Raw genomic sequence first — 25,899 nt, 5'->3', positions numbered from 1 at the left:
AATAACATAAAGTACCTTGGTGTGACTCTAACCAAGCAAGTGAAAGACCTGTTTGAGAAAAACTTCAAGTCTCTGAAGAAAGAAATCGAAGAAGATATCAGAAGATGGAAAGATCTCCCGTGCTCATGGATTGGTAGGATTAACATTGTGAAAATGGCCATACTGCCAAAAGCAATCTACAGATTCAATGCAATTCCCATCAAAATACCAACTCAATTCTTTACAGACCTTGAAAAAAAGATTCTCAGCTTCATATGGAGAAACAAAAAACCCAGAATCTCCAAAACGATCCTGTACAACAACAGATCATCTGGAGGTATCTCCATTCCTGATCTCAAGCTGTACTACAGGGCAACAGTAATAAAAACTGCATGGTATTGGCATAGAAACAGAAAGGAGGATCAATGGAACCGCATAGAAGACCCAGAACTAAATCCACACACCTATGAATACTCGATATTCGACAAAGAAGCCAATTCCATTCAATGGAAAAAAGACAGCATCTTCAACAAATGGTGCTGGACCAACTGGATGTCTACATGCAGAAAAATGAAAATAGATCCATATTTATCACCCTGCACAAAACTAAAGTCAAAGTGGATCAAGGACCTCAACATAAAACCAGATACCCTAAATCAATTGGAAAAAAAAGTGGGGAACAGCCTAGAACTCATTGGCACAGGAGACAACTTCCTGAACAGAACACCAACAGCACAGGCTCTAAGAGCAACAATCAATAAATGGGACCTCATGAAACTGAAAAGTTTCTGTAAAGCAAAGGATACCGTCATCAAAACAAAACGACTGCCTACAGATTGGGAAAGAATCTTCACTAACCCTTTATCTGACAGAGGACTAATATCCAGTATATACAAAGAAGTAAAGAAGCTGAAAAGCAGCAATCCAAGTAATCCAATTAAAAAATGGGGAACAGAGCTAAACAGAGAATTCTCGACAGAGGAATATCGAATGGCAGAAAAACACTTAAAGAAATGCTCATCCTCATTAGCCATCAGGGAAATGCAAATCAAAACGACCCTGAGATATCACCTTATACCCATCAGAATGGCCAAGATGAAAAACTCAAGCGATAACACATGCTGGAGAGGTTGTGGAGAAAGGGGAACCCTCCTCCACTGCTGGTGGGAATGTAAACTGGTACAACCACTCTGGAAAGCTATCTGGCGCTTTCTAAGACAAATAGGAATAGTGCTTCCTCCAGACCCAGCTATATCACTGCTAGGTATATACCCAAAGTTTGTTCAAGTACACAAAAAGGACACTTGCTCAACCATGTTTATAGCAGCTCTATTTGTAATAGCCAGAACCTGGAAACAACCCAGATGTCCATCAACGGTGGAATGGGTACAGAAATTGTGGTATTTTTATACAATGGAATACTACTCAGCAATCAAAAAGGAGGAAATCATGAAATTTGCAGGCAAATGGTGGGATCTAGAAAAGATCATTCTGAGTGAAATATCCCAGAAGGAGAAAGACAAACATGGGATATACTCACTTATATAGACCTATAAGATATGATAAACATAATGAAATCTATACACCTAAAAAAGATAATCAATTGAGTGGACATGGGGCAAGATGATCAATCCTCATTTAGAAAGACAGATGGGATGTGCATTGAACGTATGACAGGAGTCTACTGAGCGCATCTGAAAGACTCTAACTAGCAGTGTTTTCAAAGCAAAGACTCATGACCAAACCTTTGGCAGAGTACAGGGAATCATAAGAAAGAAGGGGAGTTAGTCTGATGGGGAAAGGATAGGAGCTCCACAAGGACCAAATATATCTGGGCACAGGGTCTTTTCTGAGACTGACATTCAACCAAGGACCATGCATGGATATAACCTAGAACCTCCACTCAGATGTAGCCTGTGGTAGCTCAGTAACCAATTGGTTTCCCAAAGTGAGGGGAACAAGGACTATTTCTAACAGGAACTCAATGACTGGCTCTTTGGTCTCCCCACCCCCGAAGGGAGGAGCAGTCCTGTTAGGCCACAGAGGAGGGCTTTGCAACCAGTCCTGAAGATACCTGATAAAACAGGATCAGATGAATGGGGAGGAGGTCCCCCCTATCAGTCGACTTGGAAAGGGGCACGGTGGAGATGAGGGAGGGAGGGAGGGACTGGGAGGGAATGAGGGATCGGGACATGGCTGGGATACAGAGTTAATAAAATGTAACTGATAAAAAAAAAATTAAAAAAAAAGAAAAAAAAAAAAAAACAAGTATACCCCAAACTTTGATGCAATCTCCTGTGAAACACACCTCCTTCCTTACATCTCTATTGGTCATCTTTATCCCCCACCCAGTTTTGTTTTTATTTTTATCGAAAATAAGACTTTTCATACAATATGTTGTATTGTTATGTTTTTTCCTTTCCTCCCCCCACCAAGCCATTCCACATACCCCTCCTTGTTCTTTTAAAAATCATGGATTTTTAAATTAATTGTTATATACATGCATGTATATGTATAAATATACACATATAGTTTAAATAGGAATTTTCATTTCTGGACTAATAATCCACTTTTTAAGAGCCAGAGGCCCTCTAACAAAATCCACAACACTGACTATGAGAATACCTGTTTTGACGTGTTGGTTAGGGTTGCCTAAAAGACTCATGCATACAGGATACTGCTGCTGAAGATTCCATGCTCTTGAAACAGAGCCCAGAGGCCCCTGCACTAAAACTGATTTAAAATCCTATTCTCTGAGAAATATGTTTCATGATATCATAAGCTGCTATGCAAGCCTCTAAGTAAGGAAAAGGTCCAACAGTCCTACACAGCTATTAAACCTAAGAACTACAACAATAAGCAGTATGACAAAAACAGTAAAGGTATAGTAGCGGCATGCATTCCTTGGTGGTAGCAAACAGCTCTCTAATTTGACTTAAGACCCACTCAACAAGAAAGAAACCATGCCTGCTACTGGAAACCTAGTCAAGTACCCAAGCAAGTGAAGTCACGGATCTTGGAGGACAGTCTACAACTGCTACCTTACTAAACCAATCTAATCTGCAACTAACATTCTAAATGCTTGTCCTTATACAAATGAGTATAGCCTTAATTGGAAACTTAAAAATATTACATTGAATATATAGATTGTTTTTAGTAAATATGGCCATCTTTTTAACTGTTTTGGTGGCTTATTAGACTAGACATTTCCACTCTGTAAATTCTGTGAACTCTAAGCACCTTCTACGAAGGTAATGTTGAATGAGTCAATGTACCTGCTCTTAGGTCATTCTCTTTCCTCTGACCTCTGTTATAATGGAATAAGATCTTGTTCTGTGTTATTTTGGTTGTCAGCATGCATTCCCATTGTTAACTGAGGAAGGAGCTTCCATTGGCATGATGCAGATTGACTGAACCTACTTTAGGTTCTGCGTCAAGCTACTTGCCCAGTCAACTTCACACACTATCTCACCTACCGAGGAAAATATTGTCTGACTTCACCTTGGTGTTTTTCTCTCCTGTCACCTCCATAGGTTTCTGCACTGTACTATTGCTGTGCTGCTGTAACTTTGTCGCTCTCCACAAATATAACCTGTTAAAACTGCTCTACCAAACTCTTCTGCCTAACATGTGATCCTGGGGACATTTCTACTTTTCCTTCACATTTTCAAGACTTTATTTGGAGAAAACACATCTTTTCTGTGTATAGTTTATCCCCAAACATAGAGATATGAAAAAAAAAATGTCTTGACTAGGATTACTTTACATATAAGGAGGTACTAGTTGATGAGGTGTTAGCTTACATCTGTATTTCTGTAAGTCTTTCTCTTCACTGGTGACAGGCACTATGTCTACTCTATCCCTATTAACATTTAATCAATATTTACCAACATCAAAGTGCTCTCAGGTACAGCAAAGGATCAGATAATGACTCAGCTTCCATATCCTTGTCCTTATCCAAAAAAATTTCTCTGTTGAGTACTAAAAATTTTGTCTTGAACTGCAATAAATTCTGCACAGAAAATTGTGGGGGTTACAAGTTTGAGAAATGAGAAGATAGGATATAACATTCTGCAAACAAGATGAAAACACCTGTCATAGGTATTTACAGCATAGATCGAATTAATTTTATGTTAGAATGGTCAAAAGACTTACGTAAAAACAGTGAAGGAAAAAAAAATCTAATTAAAAATGCTATTCGTGAAAAAAAATGCTATTCGTGCACCAGTAAAGTTGCAGTAATGCACAATAAAAACTATTGATAGAAGATGATAGGACTGATAAAAGCTAACAACTGCTTTTAAAATTAGCTTAAATCAATGGTCATAAAAACCAAAGTTCCTTGTCAAAGTATTAAGTGTTCTGAGAGTCCTCATAAGCAAGATTGGAACATTTTGATTTGCAGGAAGGATTTACTAAGACTGGTGTTTGACTCCATCTGGATCTACTCTGAGGTTTCCTAACTTCAGAAATCTGAATAAACAGCACATTATATTTATCTTAATTTTGTAGTGTCTAAGCAAACAGGCTCCTGAATCAAGTTGTCACTGAGTACAAAAATTGGGTGTGTATGTGTGTGACTGATGCTTACTTAATTTTTTTTTCCATTACAAAGAACTTTGACACACATTCAGAGTTTATGCCGGCTTCCTCTACCCGTTAAAATCATTCAGCACAAGCCACACAACGCTGTAATTGTGTACATTACCTTTCCTGAGTGCCTCCTGGGTTTCAATTTTTCCTCTCTGCAAACTTTGTAATACTCACTTTTCCTCTCTGCAAACCTAACTTTGATGGGGATCTTAGGATTCAAAGTAGTCATGGTGGCAAAGCATGAATTAAGTTCTCAGAAAAGAGCACTGTATCTATTTTAACCTTCTGAGCTGACTATAACCCAGTCGTTGTGGGAAGCTGAAATATTGCCGGTCCAGAGACGAATTATCTTAGAATGTCTCAACACTTTATACAACCAGTTATTGCCTATCTTGTGTGTGACCTAACATCCTGTGACTGGTAGGGAAATGTTCTTGGAACAAATGGATAGAATCTTAGATGCTAGGGACGTCACCAGGCAGGATCCGAAGTATATAGGAAAGCTTTATCATTTTTTTGTAAGTTTCTATCTGATGCTTTCACCGATGTATTTGAAAATCACATTGGGTTATGATTTTAGTTTTGTTTTCTTACAAAAAAAAAAACCAAAACAAACAAACAACAACAAAAAACAACATGAAACTGTTGCCTCATTGAAACACAGTATTTAGGCTAACTGGATTCTAGCCCCTTAGCCATAGCCATCCCTGATTGATTCCTGAATAAACTTTCTTATTCCCTTTCGGTTGAGAGCTACTGTATTCTGTTGAGAAAAGTAAATGTTCAATAAGTGGGGTAAAGAGATCGAATTCACATTATCATTCCTAGGCATTACAGGTCTGCAAAGAATCTACCACAATTCAATCTCTGGAAGACTTAAGTAAAAACAGCAGTGGCTGGTGGATGCCCCAAGAACTGAATACTGCCCAACAAGCCCCTACCTCCTGTTGGAAGGGTGGTCCTGCCACAGGTAGGAGGAACCCACTCCTTCCAGCGCCTCCCTAGGCAGCGCGCATGCGCAGGGTCCTCCTGGGTCCCTTCCTGTGCTCGTGTTTGCATCCGGGTTCTCAGGCTTCATCGAGCCTCACTGGCTGGAGTCGCTGGCGGGTTGCAGGGTGTGTTAGTTCCCGCTCTTCGGGCGTCGGAGGAGGCTGTGGGTCGGCGGGTGAGTTTAGGGAGAACACATCTCGGATGCGGGGAGTGGACTGGGCTCGTGGTCGCCGAGCCCCTGGGCAGGGTGCAGAGTCCGGCGCGGCTGGGGTGTCCCCGCCGGGCGCCCCTGAGCCCGGCGTGCGCTCGTCCTCAGGCGGGTCGCCGGCGGTTTCCAGCCCTGCCCGCTCCGGGTCCTCACGCTGCCCCCCGCTGCTAGGGCAGGACCGCCCCGTCCCGGAGCAGTCCCTCCCTGCGCGGGCAGCCTGGACGAGTGCGGCTCTGGGGCATCGCACCTGCTCACGTCCAGGGCGGGGTGCTGCAAGGCTGAGGGTGCTGGCCCAGTCGTTAAACCACCGTGAGGAAGTTCCCACCCCGTGGAGAATTCAGGGACTCGAGTTCAGCCACTTTTCTTGGGGAGTGGATGCCCTGCCCAAATGAATCAGCACCTGCAGGAAGCCCTTAGAGCCACATCGGCGTTTTTCAGGCTCTCTGATCAAGAAGTCACAGAGCATCGACAGTTTTCGTTTTCTGATGACTAAAAAACCTGGAAAAAGACCGTATCCAACAGCTGAATAAAAGCAGAGAAGAATTTATTTTGAGTGAGCGGGAGTCAGTGAGGAATTTGGGGGGTGAACTCTGCTAGGAGTAAAAACCACAAGCTTTTGGTCTGAATGGCTTGCTCTAAACTTGTCTCATTTTAGCTCAAGTCTGAGTATCGCAGGTAATGTTTGACAGAGTCTTTGAGCCAGTATTATTAGTGATTCCACACATTTGAAACGTGGGTATTTGTGTCAGATACGCGTAGTTTTAAGTATAGTTTTCTTCACAACTTAGTGGTATTGTAACTCGTTTGGAGTATTCGAGTCATAGATTCTATATCGAAAATTGAGAATAATCGCAAATTCAGAGAGTATTAAGTTAATCAAATACCCTTTAGCAGCAGGGTCCTTCGCTTCAAATTTGTATCTGTAGAGTCAGACATAGTGTTTAACAGAGTGAACCCTGGTATAACCAGGGTTATAACCAGGGCCTGAGAAACAACCAGAACACTGGGAAGATCTAATGCCTCTTCTTAAAGTTCCTTTTTCTTTTTGTTGTTGCTGAGTAAGCACAGTAGAAGTAAATTTATATCTTTTGATGGCTGTGACAGCCAGCAGTTATTTGGGGTTTTGGTATAAACTATGAAGTTACCTTTGATGTTAAATTATCGATATACCTAAGTGAAGACAGCGTTTTAAAAACATTGTGATTCTTATATAAACGCCGTTTTTCCTTTATTATTGTCTTAGAATTCCAGATTATAGTGATCATACTTTTTGTTGTTTTATAATTCTAAGTCGTGTTCTTAAGAATATCATGGAGTTTCTATGTGTTTGTCATGTTTTTGTTAGCTTAAACATTTGACTAAGTATTATGTGTGAAGTGATGGTTGGTGTTGACTGTAAAGTAGAAATTTAAATCTTGGAATTGTGGCTATCAGCTATAGAACATGTTACAAGTTTTTGTTTTTATATTACTTTTATAAAGTTAAAAAAAAGACTAAGCACTTTGGAACTAAATTTATATTTTTGTGAAGAATTTTTCTCCAAGAAGCCAGCGCTTTCACTCAAGTATGCTGTTATTAAAACCCTTTCTCAGCATCTTGGCTTCGTGTATGTGAGTGTGTGTGTGTGTGTGTGTGTGTGTGTGTGTGTGTAAGTGTGTACTTTGAGTATCTCAATGGTGTATAACCAGTGATAATGCAAATTATCCCTGGTGGAATTTAAACAATTTAACAGAGGAAATCTAATCATAAGGGTATTTTTAGGGACAGTTCTGGATTTTGGTAAGTAATTCAAAAGTGCTAGGTCATTCCAGTAGTTACTGCATGCTGCTTCCTTTCTTCAGGGATGGGTGCTTTGGTAAGAGTATATATTATACTTGGATATAGTGTAAAATGATGTCTTCTTTGAAATTTGAATTCTGCTGTGTCACTTACCTGCATGACCACAGGCAAATTGTGTGAGTCCATTTTCTTCTCTGAAACTAATTTACTTCACAAGATTGTTAGGCGGATTAATATATGCATCTAAGTGACCTAGCCCACTGCCAGAAGCTCAGTGTCTGTTTGACAGAAGAGAATGCTGTTACTGCTATTTCATAAGTATGGATTGTATTTTAATATGTGCATGTCCTCTTTAAGTACTGTCCATTTTAGAAGTCAGTATATGATCCTCTGGAGTCTGAAATATGCCTGAAGCACTCTGCAATGGACTTTTCACAGGTGTGAACCGCTTGTGCTAGGAGCTGTGCATCACCAACAATGAGGCTTGTAATCCTTGATAACTATGAGCTGGCCAGTGAATGGGCAGCCAAGTACATCTGCAACCGGATCATTAAGTTTAAACCTGGACAGGGCAGATACTTTACACTGGGCTTACCAACAGGTATAAACCATGCTTCCTGTTTTATTAACTTACTTTATATAAGATTGTAGAAGTAATAGGGCTTTTCTTAGCAAAATACTTTTTTATTATTTTCTATAGCTCTGAACATAAAGCCAGAATTATATGCAGTCGATTGCAGTATCTACATATTGATTCTGTTTGTTAAAAGTCTGTTTTACCCACTACTCCAAAAATTGAAATTTCAAAAAGTATCCTAAATTAAATGATCAAACTACTTCTGTACCTTTGAGTTTCTGTACTCTTGAGTTTCTAGGGCACTGCTTTCATTACTTCACTCTCATTACTTAGCTTTCATTAGCTTAGCTCCTTTATCACTAACAGGTGATGATGAAATTGTGCACTGCTACTTAGAGATTTCATGTTACTTTAATTTATGAGTTCTTATATTTTAGGCTTTTAATTTTTGTTTTTCTGTTATACACATTTCTTATGTGAAAATTGTAAAAGTTCTTGTTCTTCACAGAAATAAACTCAAATACCAATTACATGTTCTGTTGGCTTTGGTTTTCTATTAAGAGTTGCCTTTTAAAAACTCTTAGGTAGTAACACTTGTGCTTTTGGTACTTTCATATTGGTAACTTTTGTTCTTTATTTAAAAGCATTAGACCTAGTCTCAGAACTGAATTTTAATGTCAGCAATGTGTTCATTCCACATATCTTGAGCTCTTTAAATGCACCAACGATAAAATAGTAATAATTATAATAGTTTAAATACTGTTTTAACACTCAGCTAAAATGGAGTATGTGCAGATCTCTTAAATGCAGTAAATGCTATGTAACTCTAGGCCCTCATGAGTGTTCTGTGTAAACTGTTTTCTCCTGATTGTCCCCACCTACATTCTAAGAATATAAAAATCTATAGTCATGATTCATTTTACTTTGGTGATTTTTATGAACTATATTTTTCTGGATGATTTGGTTGGCTATTTTGTTTTCTGTCGTTTTGTCTAGGACAGAACGTCTTAGCTGAGCGTGACTAAGGGGTATTTTTGTGAGCCAGGCATATTGATACCACACATTCACATCGGTGCCCTCACGTAGGCTTAGATGGTTAAGGCACCCTCTGCACCTCTGTACACTACGAATGGCTTATTCTCAGGCTACCTATGTCGATCATTTTGTCTTAAATATGACTCAGAAATAATAATCTGAGTTGGGGACGAAGAGGCTTCAAAGTACTGAGTGTTAGCAGTGAGTGCTAGCCATGTCTCTTATGTGTTTAAATTTACAACTAGTTCATGTGTCAAGGGCGAGCTGAGGAACCTTTGCTGGACTTTCATGCATCATCGGTGTTGAGCACTGCCCCTGCTGATTGTTCCTTTCCCTTCCTGCACTGCTTCCGAATCTGGAACATGCATGTCTGAGGTTAAAGACAACATCCTGTACATAAGTTACTCTCCACTGAGCACAATTTTTGGGCATGTGTATATTTTTAAGTGATTCTTTTTTAAAAGATCTGCATTTTGTTGTCCTGCCTGGGAACCTTATTTTCTCCATTCCCCTACCCTGAATTAAATTGGACTGCTTGTGGTTCAGAGGTTAAGCCTGAACTTTCTGGCTTACTATCTTTTCACTCATATCACTGCCCTGTCACACCTGTACATGTTTTGAAATTAACCCGGTTTTGAATCTCTGGCCTCATTGCCATTTGATATTTAGCAAATTTATTCATTTTTTTCAACCCAGTTCTTATATTTCCAGTAAGAAAGAGACTGCCAGTTTTCCAAGATTTGAGATTTACACAAGGTAATGTGTGGAAACGCCTGCATAGTATGTAACCATGTGCTGGACACATAGATGTTATCCTTGGACCTTTTTTATCCTTATCTCTTGTTTGTCTTACAAATCACTGTATGGTTGTCAGGACTTCAGCCATTCATGACTCAGTTGAAATGATCTAAGAGATGATTCTTTTTTTGGAAAGCAAGTTTGTAGTCTTTTTGCTTCATCGCCATACCCTGGAATTCTCTGAGGTTGTTTTTCTTTATATTATAGTTTTAGAATTGGTATCTGTCTTGTATGTTCTCAACACAAAAAGCCCTAACAATCTTTGAACCAAAGGAGGTACCTGTTATGCATTGTATATGTAGTTAAGTGACCATCACACAGCAAATAATAAAATGAAATATCTGTAACAAGTTCACTTTTATCGTCTTTCATTTTTTTTCTTTCTTAACTGTCAGAAAGTGAATGTGTTCTTTATCACTACCATTATGGCAACTTCTCACTTGAACAAAATCAGAAAGCCTTAAATCCAGGGAGTCCTGGCTGTGTAATAGTGGAAGATTCATGTGCTACTAGAAATGAAAAAAGAGAAGCGTAGTTACCCATCTGTTTATCCATAACTTATGAGTAGTAAATACCTGTAAGTTAACATATGCTTAGTCTTAAAATCTGTTATTCATCTGTTCTCTTCACCTATATGGTATTTATTATTAATAGCCACTTGTTTTGTCTCCTCAAGTGAGAGGCATTTTACTACTCCTGAAGTCCCCAACCCCCTTTGTTGTTTTGTGGAGAGATTGCTTTTTAATCTAAATGCTGCCTAAGCCTAGCCACTCCTCCACAAAATATTTCTGTGGTGGTTTTGTTTTTGTTTTGTTATAATGTGTGGATTAGAAATCCATTTCATCCAGGACTGAAAGGGTCAGGTCAAATGTTGATAAGGGGCCTTTATTCTTGGGGTTATAATGAAAAATATAAAACGAATTTAGTAAACATAAGTGGGAGGCCCTTCATAAGCTGGTAAACTTTTTATTGTGTCACATCATGAAACAAACAAAAAAAATTGCTTGCTAAATTAACAAGTAATTTTGTAGAACATGTAAAATAAAATAATCACCCTGTAAAAACATGGTATGTTTGCTCTGAGGATTTCCTAGAAGTCCTCTCTGTGTTAAAGGTGTAACCTCACCTAAGCCTTTTAAGGGAAACATGTTGAAGATAAACAAGAAAGAAAAACAAGTTGCAAAGATTTCCTCTCTTGTCCTGTCTCTGTCTCACTCATGCTACAACTCAAAATGTTTTCAATAAGTATGGTAGTCATTTTTCTTTTCACTCAGGGCCTATACGCTAAAAGATTTTATTCTTATAATTTGGAAAGGCAATTACAAATACTGAGAAGTGTTCAGAATAGCCTTACAACTTCTATTTTTGTTGATGAGTTTCCACCTTCACTAACCAAATTATGGCTTAATGAAATTTCCAGGCATCATGGAAAGAAACTACCTCAGCCTACCATGAACTTTAAATCTGTATTTAAGTTGCTTGCCTATTTTGAGATGTAGAATGTTATGGATAAAATCTTAAGTATTTTAAATAGATTTCAATTTATTTCAGAAAATGGATACTTTATCTCTTTTAGGGAGTACACCTTTAGGATGTTATAAAAAATTAATTGAGTACCACAAGAATGGAAACCTTTCATTTAAATATGTGAAGACTTTTAATATGGATGAATATGTAGGTAAGATGTATTTCAATATGGTATTTGAATATGTTCAATATTATATTTTCTATATTATATATACTGTATTATATTTTGAATATTGTATACCTTTAGAAATTTCTAGATTTGTGTACTGCTTTGTGGTGAAATTATAGCATAGTATAATGGAATCAAATCTGAAAATATGCATCCATTCTGCTATTTACCTAGGATTTAACTTTGAGCATCAGTCCATTTATAAGCCATTTGTATCCATATTCTCTGCCTCTGTGCCCTCTGTCCCTCTGTCTTTCTATCCCTCTGTCACTTTACCCTTCTTCCCCTTTTCCTCTTAGCCTCTCCCCGCCCCCCCCCCGCGGTGCCCCTCACCTTTTTTCCCTCTTCCTTCTCCTCCTCCCCTTCTGCTGCTGCTTCTCTACTTTCCTTAAGGTATAATTAAAAGTATAGAAAATTAAGTGATACATATGTAAATGTAGTTCATATAGCTTTTGTTTTCAAATTAAGTGTTATTTGTGTTAACACCCACAAGATTTGTGTAATTTGTTAACTTTATTAACTGGAAGGATTTTGGAGCTTGGAAAATCTTTGTTAAAGCATAAATATCAGAATACATTTTCAGTGTCTGTATAAATTAGAGCCAAATAACTATTATGATTCAACATACTTTGCATACATGTAGGATGAGTACAAGAGGAATGTGGCCAACAGTAAATTCTTTAAAAATATATAAATCATGGGTGTAGCTTACACCCCTGATGTCTCACCAGCCTGTCTGCCTAAACATGACATTAACAAAAATGTCAAGAATGTATATGCTAATGTGGAAAGTGGAATCTCAAGAGGCTTCAACCCTAGACATAGAACTAAAGGCAATTAAGGAACTCTGAGAATGGGAGAAATAGTATTCCACAGGGAAGGACATACCAACTAGTTAATCAATACCAAATGGCCAGCCCTGAAAACAAATACATTCGAATAAGATTCTACATGGACAAAGCAACTTCTTTTAGGAATATATGAATGTACACACAGACACACACGTCTATGTGTATACACTTACTGTGTTGTAATCTCAAAACAAAACAAAACAAAACACCCTATTAAAAATACAGAGCTCAGTACTATTGGATAACAAGTTTTTGTGTGCATGTTCCATTGTTTGTATCTCAAACCCTTAGTCAGCATTAAGATTTGGGGGAAAGTTCAGGATTTCATGTGCTTGTCTATAACATGAGAATGATAATATTTTCATGTGTGTTTACAAATTAATTGTTACTTTAGATATGTAAAGTGACATGTATATATTAAACATGTTTTATGCCAAACATTTTAAAATTTAATGTAGTATAGAAAATTTTTTGGAAATAGTTACTATTTTACTCTTCCCTTCATATTTAGGACTTCCAAGAAGTCATCCTGAAAGCTATCATTCTTATATGTGGAATAACTTCTTTAAGCATATCGATATAGATCCTAACAATGCCCACATCCTGGATGGCAACGCTGCAGATTTGCAGGCAGAGTGTGACGCATTTGAGGAGAAAATAAAAGAAGCTGGAGGAATAGATCTTTTTGTTGGAGGTATGGACGAAGACATTGTCATGAATCGTATGTCTGCTAATATTTGAAGTAATGCTTAAAAAAAAAAACAAAAATGTCACCATTGCATAATGCAAAGAACACGTGTTACTGTTAATATTCAACTAGAGAAATAGGAAGATTACAATTTTTACTTTATTTTCACTTAAAAAGTTCAGATAGAGTAAAAGTAAAGTTAAAATTGTAACAGTTAAAACATTGTTTAAATTATGCCTTGAGAAATAGGTCACCATCCCTGTTAAACTTTTCCGATTACCTAATAGGGTCGACACGTTACCACATCCTGAAAATGTGCTGCTGGCTCATTGTTATGGGTGAAAACCTATGTTTTATTATTTCACTCTAGCATGGGCTACTTAACAGGTTAGAATTGAGTATATGAGAAATGGATAGATTTCTGTCAAATAAATTCAGTTATGCTAAAATCATTCAAATCAGTTAAGAATGATGTAAGACTTTTTATCACCAGTTTTTAGAGGAGTTAATTTCTATAAATGCCTTAATAAATTCCAAAAGGAATGAATGTTAAATTAAAATTATGTATTTATATGTGTGTGTATAAAAATGATGAAAATAGGAGTATGTTCCTTTGTAATAGCTATGGATCTCTATTACCAACACAAAACAGCTTGAGAAAGCTGTTGCCATGAGAAAAAAATATAAATCAACTACACTAAAGCCAAAACCATTTTATGCAAGTCTTTAGTAGTCAACTAATACCTAGTGCTCTAAACTACCTGTATATGTTTATACCTGATTCATGAGAAAATTCCCAGAACTGTATGCACCAGGGTTATACTGAGGTGGATTCAGGTTGAAGTGGCTGAGTACGATTGAGGTGTTTGGATGCTGGTGGGTTTTACAGTAAGAGCTGTATTTGCGTCTTCAATCTGTGTATGCCTGCTAAGTTTACTGAAGTTCACTGTAAATAGATCGTGTGTAAGACAGGGTTAAGTCTCACTTTCTCAACATTTGTGAAAATTCAGTGTATTATGACATGCTTAAGATGCCTTTATTGCTGTCTGCCATGAGCTGCAGAGACTAGTGTAGTTGTCCCTTACTCCACTGACCTTCGTGGTTCTTACTGAATTATCTGTATGGATGGTCAAGTGAGACTGAACTAACTCTCTACTGAGGAAATTTTTATCTATGTAGCAGAGCCAATACTGCTCATTTTCTTGTATAGATAGAATTGCTATTTGTCCAAGCAAGAATATATGTTTACTATTTCTCATTTTTAATAGAATGTCAACCATTTTTAAATAGATCTTGCTAATATCACTTTAGTAATCCTATAGAGCACTTTCATGTTCTTTGTAAATATGGTTCCGTTTTGAAATAATTACCTTCTTTTTTTTTTTAATCTGCCAGTACTAAGGCTGAGATACTAGATGTTTGGAAATGTATGAACGGACTCTGGTGATTTCCATATCAAATAAAATTACTTTTCCCAAACAGTTTTATTTTTCCAAGAAATGTTGTCACTGATTTACTGTTATATTGAACACACATGCTACCTGTTAGAGATTAATGGTTAAAATGGGTGTTTGAAAAATCTTTTCATTTGTAGACATTTATTTTCCCTGTTAATCTGTTGACTTTACAGAAGAGACCATGTGACAAATCCCTTACAGATTCAATGCAAGGAAAAACAATGTACTGGGTACGGGAATACCTTATGAAGAGTCTCATGTTCTTGTCTACCTTGTAGGAAGCAATCAGGTTGTAGTAGGTTTTCTGGGGCTGCAACTCTCTTATCCAATATTTCTGGTGGAAGCTCATCATTTCCCTTTGCTCTAGGTCACTTTTTTTTTTTTCACTTATGTTTTTGGTCTGATGATACCTTGAGACAAACACTGCCTCTCCCTTCTAAGTAAATGGAACACTGGTTATAATTATACATATCTCTGACTCTTACTGTCACTTTGGTTTTTTAACCATCTTTATCTTCAGCTTCCTATAGTCAGTTATCTCTTTACTACCTCCAAAACAGAAAACATTTTTAAGAAAATTCTTTACCTCTTTCATTAATACTTTCACTGGAGTCTGATGATCCAGGGCCTGACATCTTATATGTACCATTTAGAGAATGTGATTTCTGTGCTTGGAGAGAGGAGTTAGCATACACTTTGCTGTCCAGTTGGGGTAATGTTTGTTGAGCATGTGCTTGTTCATGAAAGACTCTCATTTGATTCTTCGCATTTCTTGATCTAGGTATTTGGAATTTTAAAGATGAGGCTTGGTATCTGGATCTTACCACTTACCCTTCTTTTGTTCCAGGGTTTGGTTAATAAAAACACTAAGAACTGTGCCAAATGGGATCAAAATATCAGCTTTATTAAAGGTAAAGTTGGAATAGAGATTGCAGGTTGGGCTTGAAGCCAGTATTGTTTTTCCCCTTCATTGTAAATTGGACTAGGACTAGAAGAGCCTAAGAGTATAAATTTGCTGCTGCTTGCCCCAGGGGATTAGATAGAGCATGGGTTCCCTTCCCTTGGTAGAAATGGGAACAGAGGAAACATACTTTGAGAGCTTTCATTTATCCTCTGATGGCAGAAATGTTGAGAGAGGTAAGGTATATCTTGAGTTTCTAAGGAGGACCCACCAGTAAGATACACTACCATGGAATTTTGTAGATAAAACTTAACTGTAATAACTTTTAAAAATTTTGATATTTTGTTTATATGAAATATATATTTTGTTTATATACAATTTAAATTGTTGAAGTCTTGGTTTGACAATAGCGGGATAACTAGTGGAAGGGAACTAACTAGTAGTTACTTGGAATGATTCAGTATTCACAAAACGTAGGGAAGGGTCAAACCCTGATTGTTTGGAAAGAACCAAAGAGCCTCAGCTCCCAGAGCAGTGGTTCATTAAGCAGCAGCTGTCATGTAGTACCTTGTCTGTGTTTCCTTTGTTTGTATTCACCTGGTAAAGATTAGCTCTAGACAGTAATTTGTATCGTTTCAGCTTGGAGTCCTTTTCTGTTCCCCTCTCACTCAGTAAGATAAAGAATTACCTTTGAGATCCCCACATCACCACACACCCCCACCCCTGCTACCTGCAGTGACGTGTGGAGCAGAAACGTGTGTAGCTGGGAGAAACTGCTGAGCCAACAAACAGAAGTAACATGCAGTAATTCATTCAGCTGTGATTTATTGAATGTCTCATGTGTATAGTATATTGTTCTGAGTAGTAGTTAAAGACACGCAAAAGGCTTAACTCAAAGGAAGTTGACAAACTACACACAGGAACAAAGGAAAAACACATAACATAATTAGACCAGTGAGGTCTTGAGATGATGCTGATATCCTAATTTAGATGTGAAGGCCAAAGAATTAGCTGAACACAGAGCATTATCAGAAGTCACAATCTGTCATTGTACTGTGACAGAAAGCAAATGCAGTGTTCCTTCTCTGTCAGCACCCTTGATCAGAATCTTGTCAGCCATATGCTCTAAGTGACACAGTTTGCCATTAAGAACATTAACATGGGTTTTAGGAGACCTCAGATTTGTTTTCTGAAGTTTTTACATTCCTAGCTATTACCTTGCTTCTGTGTGCATGGAGAGAGAGAAAGTATGTCTCGTAAGCATGTGTGTTTGTATGGTACATTTGCATACCTTGGAGTAAAACAATACTTTGGAAAACAAAGAGAAAAATGTTTAAATATAAGTAACATATGAGAAACAGCTCTTTACTTAGGAGTGGGAACAATCCTTCAATATAAGTCCTCCTTAAAAATGTACATCCCCACATTAATTATTGCTAGATTGTTGTGCTTTAGAACATTTTGCTTCATAGAGTGTTCATTTTTCTTAACCCTTCAAAACTACAGTATAGCTTGCTATATTTTACTGTGGCTTGAAGAACTTAGTTATATGGCAAGTATTAGATAAACCTGTTGTCTCCTTAAAGTAAACATGTTGAGTATAAATGTAAAAGGTATTTTAGTTACTTAGAGAATTGGTGGGTTTAGTTTTTTTAATGAAGTTGCTGTAAATTTGACAACTAGGATAAATGTATATAAAGTCTGATTTTTAAAGGTTATTGACTTTATGAAGGTAATTACCTCCGATTATCTTCAAATAAGAAATACTGTGTTCTTTTCTATATTTTAGAAGCCATCTTAGAATATAGCAGGTGTGTGTAGGCCACTGTGGTTGATACCTGTATGTCCTGAAATCTGGACAGCTGGTAACATCCAGCATTACCTTCTTGCACTATTAAAGAAATGGAGTTTAACAGAAAAGATCTTGCATGACTCCCAGTAAGCCTAAGTGTAATTTCATGCATTTTGTTTTGTTTTTTTTTTCTTTATTTTATTTTAGGTATGTGTGTGTGTGTGTGTGTGTATTAGATTGCAGTGAAAAATCAAAAAGCTTGAAAAATAAAACTCTGGTATCTTATGTATTATATTATGCAAAAATATATTATTTTATGAGGAAATGAAATTTAAAGGGCACAGTAGTTAACTGTCTCACCCAAACTGCAATGAAACAAAGCAAAGTGAGTATAAAAGACCGAAGGCATTTATTAGTCGGAAAGCTAAGGTATGAGTATGTCTTGGGGTTTACTAAGCTGTGGTCCTGATTCTTTTTCTTCCATATCAGTTTCTTTTTAGTAAAAAAGTGGCAAGGAGGAAAGTAGCCACAAAATTATCAGATATTATCTGTTGTAAAAAACACTTTGTAAACCTATAGTGTTATATAAATGTGATGCTTCCCTGCTATTGTTAGAACTTTATGGCATTTCATGCTGTGTTTACAGCACATATGGAAATACTAAATGAAATATAGAAACAAATATTTCAATCTAATATTAGGAATTCAGCTCTAAAATAAGGTAAGTAGGTTTATGTTTATTTTTTGTCTTTATCACTATATTGAAATTTGAGAAAATATGCTTACCATATGTTGGAAATCTTGTTTATTTCATGTTTATATGAGTATGTGTATCTGTTTTGAAAGGAATAGGTCCAGATGGTCATATTGCTTTCAATGAACCAGGATCCAGTTTAGTATCAAGAACAAGATTAAAGACTCTAGCAATGGACACCATTTTGGCAAATGCTAAATATTTTGATGGAGACTTATCAAAAGTGCCAACAATGGCTCTAACTGTTGGTGTGGGGACAGTGATGGATGCTAGGGAGGTAAGAAATGTTCTTTGATCGTTTTTTCTTTGATGTTGAGTAATTATGGTGTTAAATATTGTAGATTCCTCTGATTTTCAGTAAAAATGCTTAGTTTTCAGTGAGTAACTCACTGACTTGTTAAGAATCAACTAAATGTCAGTCTGCAGTTATAAACCAGGCTCCAGGAGCCCCTCATTCAGCTGCTGCTTCACTGCCCATGCATGCTTCACAGCTTGAGGTCCTAAAATCTTAGTAATTGGGTGTTTTCTGTCATTTGCATAGTCTTGTGAACAGGCAGGTGGCACAATAGTACAGAGCTAATGTCACACAGTTTTGGAGCACACGGGGTTGAGTAGTGTAAAGTGCTTGGTGACTACACTAGGAGGGCTGGCCACACCGGATTCCCACGGCTCAGTCCCTGAGGGCTACATGTGGGAAGGAGAGAGCTGATGGCTGTGCACACACAAAAAAGTAAAAGGCTGGTTAATACCTTAAGCATTGCAGAAATTCAGCTGCCTTCTAAGGACTTCCTGTGAGACTGCTGTCATGCTAATGCAACAAAGCTCCAAATATAGCGAATTATTAAAGATGCAAGTCAGCCAGTAATGTGTATACTTGGGCATGTATACACACATACACATTTCATTTTGGTTGTTTCTAAAACAAATATTTCATTCTTGAACTAGTACTCTGGCTAATAATGTCCAGCAAGGAAAATTAATTAATAAATCCATTAATTTTTTTGTTTGCCTTATATCAAAACTACTTAATTTTTTTAAAAGACAGTTTTAATGAGGGTGATTCATTCAGCTTTAGTTAAGATTTAGTTTCACAATGAAAATCAATTTGAATTATGATTTTATAAATATCTTGATTCATTCATCTTTCATTTCCTATACTTTCAATTAGTCATAAAATATGCATACATAAATATAACATTATTTTAAATATTTTAGAACAATCATCTTAATTTTTAATAATTGTAGTGAGAACAAATAAGCAAAATAATCCAAATTCAGAAAGATAATAATTCATATTTGTTCTCATATGATCAAGATTTAAGGAAGGAACACTCTTTGGGAAGAGGAAGAGGATCAGTTATGGGGAGTGGATAAGGAAGGGAAGTCAAGAGTGGAAATAAGGTGGCACTCACCTTTAATCCCAGCACTTGGGGGGCAGAGGCTGGCTTATCTCTGTAAGTTTGAGGCCAGCATGGTTCCAAGGCTACACAAATAAACCTTGTCTCAAAAAACTAAAAAAATAAAGTGGAAATAATTAATGAATGAATTAAGTGCATTTATGAAAATGTCAAAATGAAACCCTTTATAGTTTATGGTTGTTGAAGGAATTGATAGCTGAAAGATTCTAAGAACCCTTCTGACACACACTTGCATGTTTCTTGAATTATTTCTTGAATTATAGTGCTTAGGAATTTAAAATCAGGAACTTGCAATTTGCAGTTTCTGTAATTTCCCAGAGTATCTCACTCTTCTGCTTCAACTAGAGTGCTTGTGTTTCAGGAGAGCTCACACCCTTTGCTCAGTTTGTGTTTGGAACAGCTTTAAAGATGATCATACCCATTAACTGAAGCGAAGTTCGGGCTTTTCTAGGTATCTTTCAAGTTGCTGTTGTTTTAGAGCACTTGCTTTTCTAATGTAAGGCATATTTCTTAGCTGCACTGGAGAGATTCGGGGTGTGAGCCCAGATTATGTACACTCAAGGAAGAAATACAACCACATAACTTTATTTTTTTAAACAAGGAAGCCCTCTTTTTACTTTCCCAGGCATGTATTTTACACACCAGCCCTAACATGTTAGGTCTGGCCCTCACTTACATGTTATCTAGAGCTTCCTGCTCACTGCTAACAAGTGATGCTCTTAACTCTGCAGGTAATGATCCTCATAACAGGTGCACACAAGGCATTTGCGCTGTACAAAGCAATTGAAGAAGGGGTCAATCACATGTGGACTGTATCAGCTTTCCAGCAGCATCCCCGCACGATTTTTGTTTGTGACGAAGATGCTACCTTAGAATTAAGAGTTAAGACTGTGAAATACTTTAAAGGTGAGCATTGATTTTTAGTGTTTATATGAGATGCTTGAAGTGGATAACAAAACTTAATGACTGTGGCCTTTAAACTTACAGTATGGCCTACTGAAAACTGGCATTGTGCTAACACAATAACCAGGTTTTTCAAGGAGTAAAACTTCTCAGATAAGTTTTCAGGCATTTCATGACATCTTTTTCTTTGAAATTCAAAAATTATTGAAGTATTTTAGTTCATATTAAACATACAAGATTAAATAACTCTTTAATTAAAGTAAGTGTTCTTTCTGGATCTTTTGTGTATGTGTGTGTGTGTGTGTGACATTTGGTTTGAGTTTTACCTCATCTTTCTAACTGTACCAAATCCATGGTTAAAAGGCATCACCCGCTAAACTTCCTAATGTCAGACGAATACACTCCAGTATGCTAAAGTTGATATTACAGTGGGTACAATTGAAAATATTTGAAATAAATAGCAAAGCAGCAGTTTTTTGCTTACACTTCTGCATATTGATATTTCTTTTTCCTGTAGGTTTTTTTTTATATTAACCAGAATTTTTTTATTAATTCAGTTTACATCTTGGTCATAGGACCCTCCCTCCTCTCCTTCCATTCCTACCCTCCGTCCTGCATCCCATTTCCTCTATTCCTCAGAATAGGGAGCCCCCTACCTAAACACCCCAGCTCATCTATTCACATGAGGACTGAATTCCTCTTCCTCCCCTGTGGCCTGGTAGGAAAGTCCTATTAGAGGGAAGTGACCAAAAAAGCAGGCAACATACTCCATGTCAGAAATATCCCCCACTCCCCTAACTAGTGGGGCCTACATGAAGAGTAAGATACCCACTGGGCTTATCTTCTTGGGGTCTGTGCATTGTGGTGTGTCTATCCTGTAATATGTGACTAAAATCCACTTATAAGTGAGTCCATACTATGTGTGTCTTTCTGGGTCTGTGTTACCTCATTCAGAATGATTTTTTTTCTGGTTCCATCCACTTGCCTGCAAATTTCATAATTTCCTTGTTTTTTACCAAGCTTTTTATAGAAAAAAACTAACTTTGACATAATGAATGCTTCAGGAGGCTTCAAAGAGCATTTAGATTAAGCGTACCGTTTCATGGTTATGAGTGAGCTCTATATTGAAGCTCAAAAGCATAACTATAGAAAGAGGTCCTTGTTTAGAGCAGATTTGTTGGGCATCATTAATTAGAAGTCAGTGCTTTACAATATGTAGAGTATATGTTATAATATTGGGACATGGATGAATGTACATTTTTATTGTAACATTGATTAGCAAGTGTAGAAAATGTGATGACAAATTGAACTTCTATTTCACAAGTATCACTGTTGAAGGAAAGGTGAACAGTGTTGTTGTGTTTTATTGACGCTAAGACTTGACTTAAATTGGGATGGGATATGTCTTAAAATGAGTGTCATCTTGCTTATCTGTGTTTTTTTTTCTTAGTGACCTTAAAATATGCTTTTATCATGTATCATTTATTTTAGGAAATAGATAAACACTATAACTCGACTTAGAGGAAATCAGTAAGTTACAGTTCATGTAAATGTCTGTACATGAGAAAGCTCTTAAAGGTGATATACATAGGTTGAAGCCGAGTAAGCACTGAAAATAATCCTGTAGTTACAGCACAGTTCGACCATACTGTGTATGTGCTTTTGTGTTTGCATCTACATGTTCTATTGCTCCTTTCACTAAATATTTATGAAAAAACATTTTAATGAAGATATATAGATAAGTACCTTTCACGGTTTACTTAAATATTTCCTGGAAATTATTTTCTCCTTTTTACCATTTAAATTAATAGTTTATAACAAGCTATAAATATATTACACCTCAGTTTTTATAAGTTTTTTCATAATTTGTTTTAATAAGAATTGTAAACACATCTTCCTTATTGAACTACTTAATTCTCACAGTTATACCATGCCTTGAGCTGTCTTTACCTTGCTTTTAAGAAAAGACAAAGCCACTTTGCCAGTCACAAAGAGCAAGCCACATTATGTCCTTATTTCAAATATAGTTTTACATATTAGACATATGTTCATTTTTCCCCAGTGTCACATCAGAACACTGATGTGATAAAATCTACCCAGAATAATTTATGTAGAATAATCTGTGCAATTATCCATAATATTTGAAATGCCCTTTCTTTTGGTCACAGAAATCTTTTAAATTCTAAAGATTTAGGTTAATTAGATGTCTAACAGTAATAGTTGTTAGTAAAAGGAAACTTATCCACTAATTATCTCTCAAAAGATAAATTTGAATGTTTAAGAATTTATGTAATTCACACAAGCTGTTTTTTTTTTTAAATGGAACTTAAGTTTCTGTACTAGTGTACTTTCAGAACACTGTTGTCATTTAAATAAGCTTTGTTCTATTGCTTTACCCGAGTAATGTCACAGAGGTAGAATTCAGATGAAGTCCAACTCATAAGACGCTTTGTTAAAAACTGGTATTTAGAACCTGTATCATTGAAGCATCTCTACAAGAAATATCAGGGAACCAGTACATTTTTATCAGAAGAGGTATTTTCTTATTTTTCTTTATTACTTACCAATTATTTACACTTCTTAAAATAGTCAGCTTTTACCTGGCCTAATAGTCAAATATTAGTAAAACTTCATAAAAAAATTTTGTTAGGAAGCAAGTTTTCTGATTAGTAAGTTACATACAGTATATAATTTTAAACAACTTTACTACTTATCTTAATATTCTATGTATATTTTAAAGCTTTAATGTTGTTAGCAAATGATAAGTCTGTATCAAGTAGAACACTGTCTGTTTCAGTGGTTCTCAACATGTGGGTCATGACCCCTTTGTCAAACCAGCATCTCCAAAATTATTTACATTAGGTTTGATAACATTAGCAAAATTACAGTTATGAAGCAGCAACAGAAGTAATTTTATGGTTGGGGGTCACCACAACATGAGAAACTGTTTTAAAGGGCTGAAGCATTAGGAGGGTTGAAAACCACTAGTCTAGATCCTCTTTTTTTTTTAACTTTTTTAATTTTTTTATTAATTACACTTTATTCATTTTGTATCCCCCCATAAGCCCCTCCCTCCTCCCCTCCCAACCCCACCCTCCCCTTTCTGCATGCATGCCCCTCCCCAAGTCCACTGATAGGGGAGGTTCTCCTCTCCTTTCTGATCTTAGTCTATTAGTTCTCATCAAAAGTGGCTGCATTGTCCTCTTCTGTGGCCTGGTAAGGCTGCTCCCCCCTCAGGGCGAGGTGATCAAAGAGCAGGCCAATCAGATCCTCTTTAAAATGATACAGGTAAATCCCATGGCTTGAAAGTCCTTTACCTTTGATGCCCCCTCTAGTCTTGGGCTTTGTGATGTTTGAGGTGCTGACTTGAAGGGAGCTGAGAAGGAACTCAGCCTTCTCATTTTCAGTTGCTCTAGAGAATGGAATGCTTTTTCCTTCCTTGATTTTAAGATGCCTCTTAGTATTTTTCTCTTATTGAAACACTTCCCATTGCTCTTTGTCAGTCCTCTGGACATGATCTTCTTCACTATGTGGATTTTAGAGGGCTTTCTGAGGCCTCCTTAACAAGGAACGTGCATTTCTAACACTTTTCTCCCAAATTCAATACCCAGTTTTCTGAAGAAAGTAAATAGCTTCCCTACAGCTTTTTTGATCGGGAAAATTTAACTGATTTCTTTGACTTTCAAACTATACAGTTTTTACTTAGTTTATTGATTCTGTCAAAGACAATCATGTAAGCTCTTTTAAAAAGATACTTGGTACTTAACTAACACATGCAATTAGAAAAGAAGCTTTAACATATGATTCACAAGCATACATACCCATTAGAAAATTTCCACTCTAAAACATACATACGAATTATAAAATAGTTACTAAAGTCTACTTAGATTTAGAATCTTAAGTTTCCATCCCAAATCATTTAAAACAGATGTCTGTGTTGTTTTGATAAGCTTCCTCAGTATGCTATGGGTAAGCTTGTAATAAACCAGTTTTGTAACTACACATTTCAAAGTTTATATAGACTCTGGGGACGTGGCTCAGTTGGAAAAGAGCCAGCTTTATATTAATAAGGAACTCATAGATCCCTCAAAAATCTAAAAGGCAAAGCGTTTTATCCTATGGCTGCAAGTCAGACACAGTGATTTCTGGAACTTGCAGACCAGCCAATTCCTCCCAGTTTATGATCTCTTTATTCAGTGAGAAACCTCTTAACAGTGAGTTACAGTGAAAAGGGGAGACACTTGACAATTTTTGGCACTCATACACATATTCATAAACATGTTAGCACATGCAAACCCATAGGGTAATACTTTAGAAGACAGCTATCGTATTAAGATAGTCAGTGTCCCTTATTATCACCAGCTAGAGCAATGACCATAAAATCGAAATATAGGCTTCTATACAAAGGTATTAACCAATCATATCCAAATTCACCAGCCTACCCTTCTAATGCTCAAGACAAAAACTGAAGGTGCATTGGGTCTCCGAAGTATATGTTCTGTTATACATCTGCACGGATAATTTATCAGTCATATTTCTTAGTTTCAGAAGACCTTGTAATCATATAAGAATGAAATATTGTGCCTTATAAATCTTTTCTTAAGTTAAGGTTCAAAATTAACAAAACTACAACTAGAATTGTGCTTTTCTTTCTTTAAGGTTTAATGCATGTGCACAATAAACTTGTGGATCCGCTATACAGTATGAAAGATGGAAACTAAAAGACGGAAGCAAAATTCTGCTTGGAAAAAGAACCTTTTCTTACTAGATGAATTTTTAGCTTATGCAATATGATAAAAATGGGGAAATATGAAGACTAATTTATAAAGAAAAAGAACAGTGTGTCAAACATTCCATATTTAGAATGTGCCTGCTTTATTCTGGGGCCTAGAAGTAATCAGATCCCAAAATTGGTTGGCTGTTATAAAGTATAGGAGCTATTTAGCTACCTATAAAAACAGCCTAGCAGTAAAGTATCTGCATTTAAGAGAGTCTGCATATCAGGTATCGGTTTAACAATCTCTTTGACATATGATTTATAAGACACTCCAGCCCCCTTCAGTATCCTACTGCTTTCATTACCAGCCTTCACTCTTGGAATGTACATTTTTTTGTGCATCACACACATGCTTTTTGCCTGTAGTTGCCTTAGTCATCTTTCTGCAGTAGCATCTGGATATCAGAAGCCCTGCTATTCATTAATCGAGGAAATCTGAAGAGATGACAGTATCCCAAATTAGTTTACATCCTTTCAGAAAGTATGTGTAAGTGCATGCTTCTATGCACCTTCTTCTTACGTCGTACTTTTTTACAGATATGCTTATTTTTATTTAAAGACCTGGGCTAATGCCTTTAATAAATAAGTATATTGGCAATTATGAGCTTTATACCTAGCTACAAATTTAAGATACTCCTTTTGAAGAACATTTTCTGATTGTTGTTAAATTTTATAAATCATATATATCTAAAGGAATATTAAG

At 36.6% G+C, this 25,899-nt stretch overlaps 1 protein-coding gene and 1 long non-coding RNA gene across 3 annotated transcripts in view; one reads left to right on the top strand and one right to left on the bottom strand.

Moving 5' to 3' along the window:
* LOC132653166 (uncharacterized) overlaps positions 1–5,617 on the bottom strand; it is an 18,889-nt gene extending 13,272 nt beyond the window's left edge. The window contains exon 1 of the long non-coding RNA XR_009590904.1: positions 5,514–5,617. This is a non-coding gene — a long non-coding RNA (uncharacterized LOC132653166). The remainder of the gene's footprint in view (positions 1–5,513) is intronic.
* Gnpda2 (glucosamine-6-phosphate deaminase 2) lies at positions 5,611–25,899 on the top strand. Of its 2 annotated transcripts, none has more exons than XM_021626941.2 (7): positions 5,611–5,737; positions 7,988–8,150; positions 11,536–11,637; positions 13,018–13,200; positions 18,197–18,375; positions 20,248–20,422; positions 25,079–25,899. In XM_021626941.2, exons 2-7 carry the CDS (start codon positions 8,027–8,029, stop codon positions 25,138–25,140), a joined length of 825 nt encoding a protein of 274 aa, XP_021482616.1. In that variant the 5' UTR covers positions 5,611–5,737; positions 7,988–8,026; the 3' UTR covers positions 25,141–25,899. The 2 variants fall into 2 exon arrangements, with proteins under 2 accessions (XP_021482616.1, XP_021482615.1); XM_021626940.2 differs by having other exon boundaries at positions 18,191–18,375; positions 25,079–25,894.

Source organism: Meriones unguiculatus, chromosome 3 (genome assembly GCF_030254825.1).
Source record: "Meriones unguiculatus strain TT.TT164.6M chromosome 3, Bangor_MerUng_6.1, whole genome shotgun sequence".
Lineage (NCBI taxonomy): Eukaryota > Metazoa > Chordata > Mammalia > Rodentia > Muridae > Meriones > Meriones unguiculatus.
Note: the sequence above shows the minus strand (reverse complement) of the source record. Positions and strands in the feature narration are given on the sequence as shown.

What these genes read in the sequence shown, in the direction of transcription:
- Gnpda2 (XM_021626940.2), top strand. Translation starts at nt 8,027, where the DNA reads ATGAGGCTTGTAATCCTTGATAACTATGAGCTGGCCAGTGAATGGGCA. An exon ending in AATAGATCTTTTTGTTGGAG is followed by an intron (nt 13,201 to 18,190) that starts GTATGGACGAAG and finishes CTGTTTTGAAAG; the next exon opens with GAATAGGTCCAGATGGTCAT. An exon ending in GACTGTGAAATACTTTAAAG is followed by an intron (nt 20,423 to 25,078) that starts GTGAGCATTGAT and finishes TCTTTCTTTAAG; the next exon opens with GTTTAATGCATGTGCACAAT.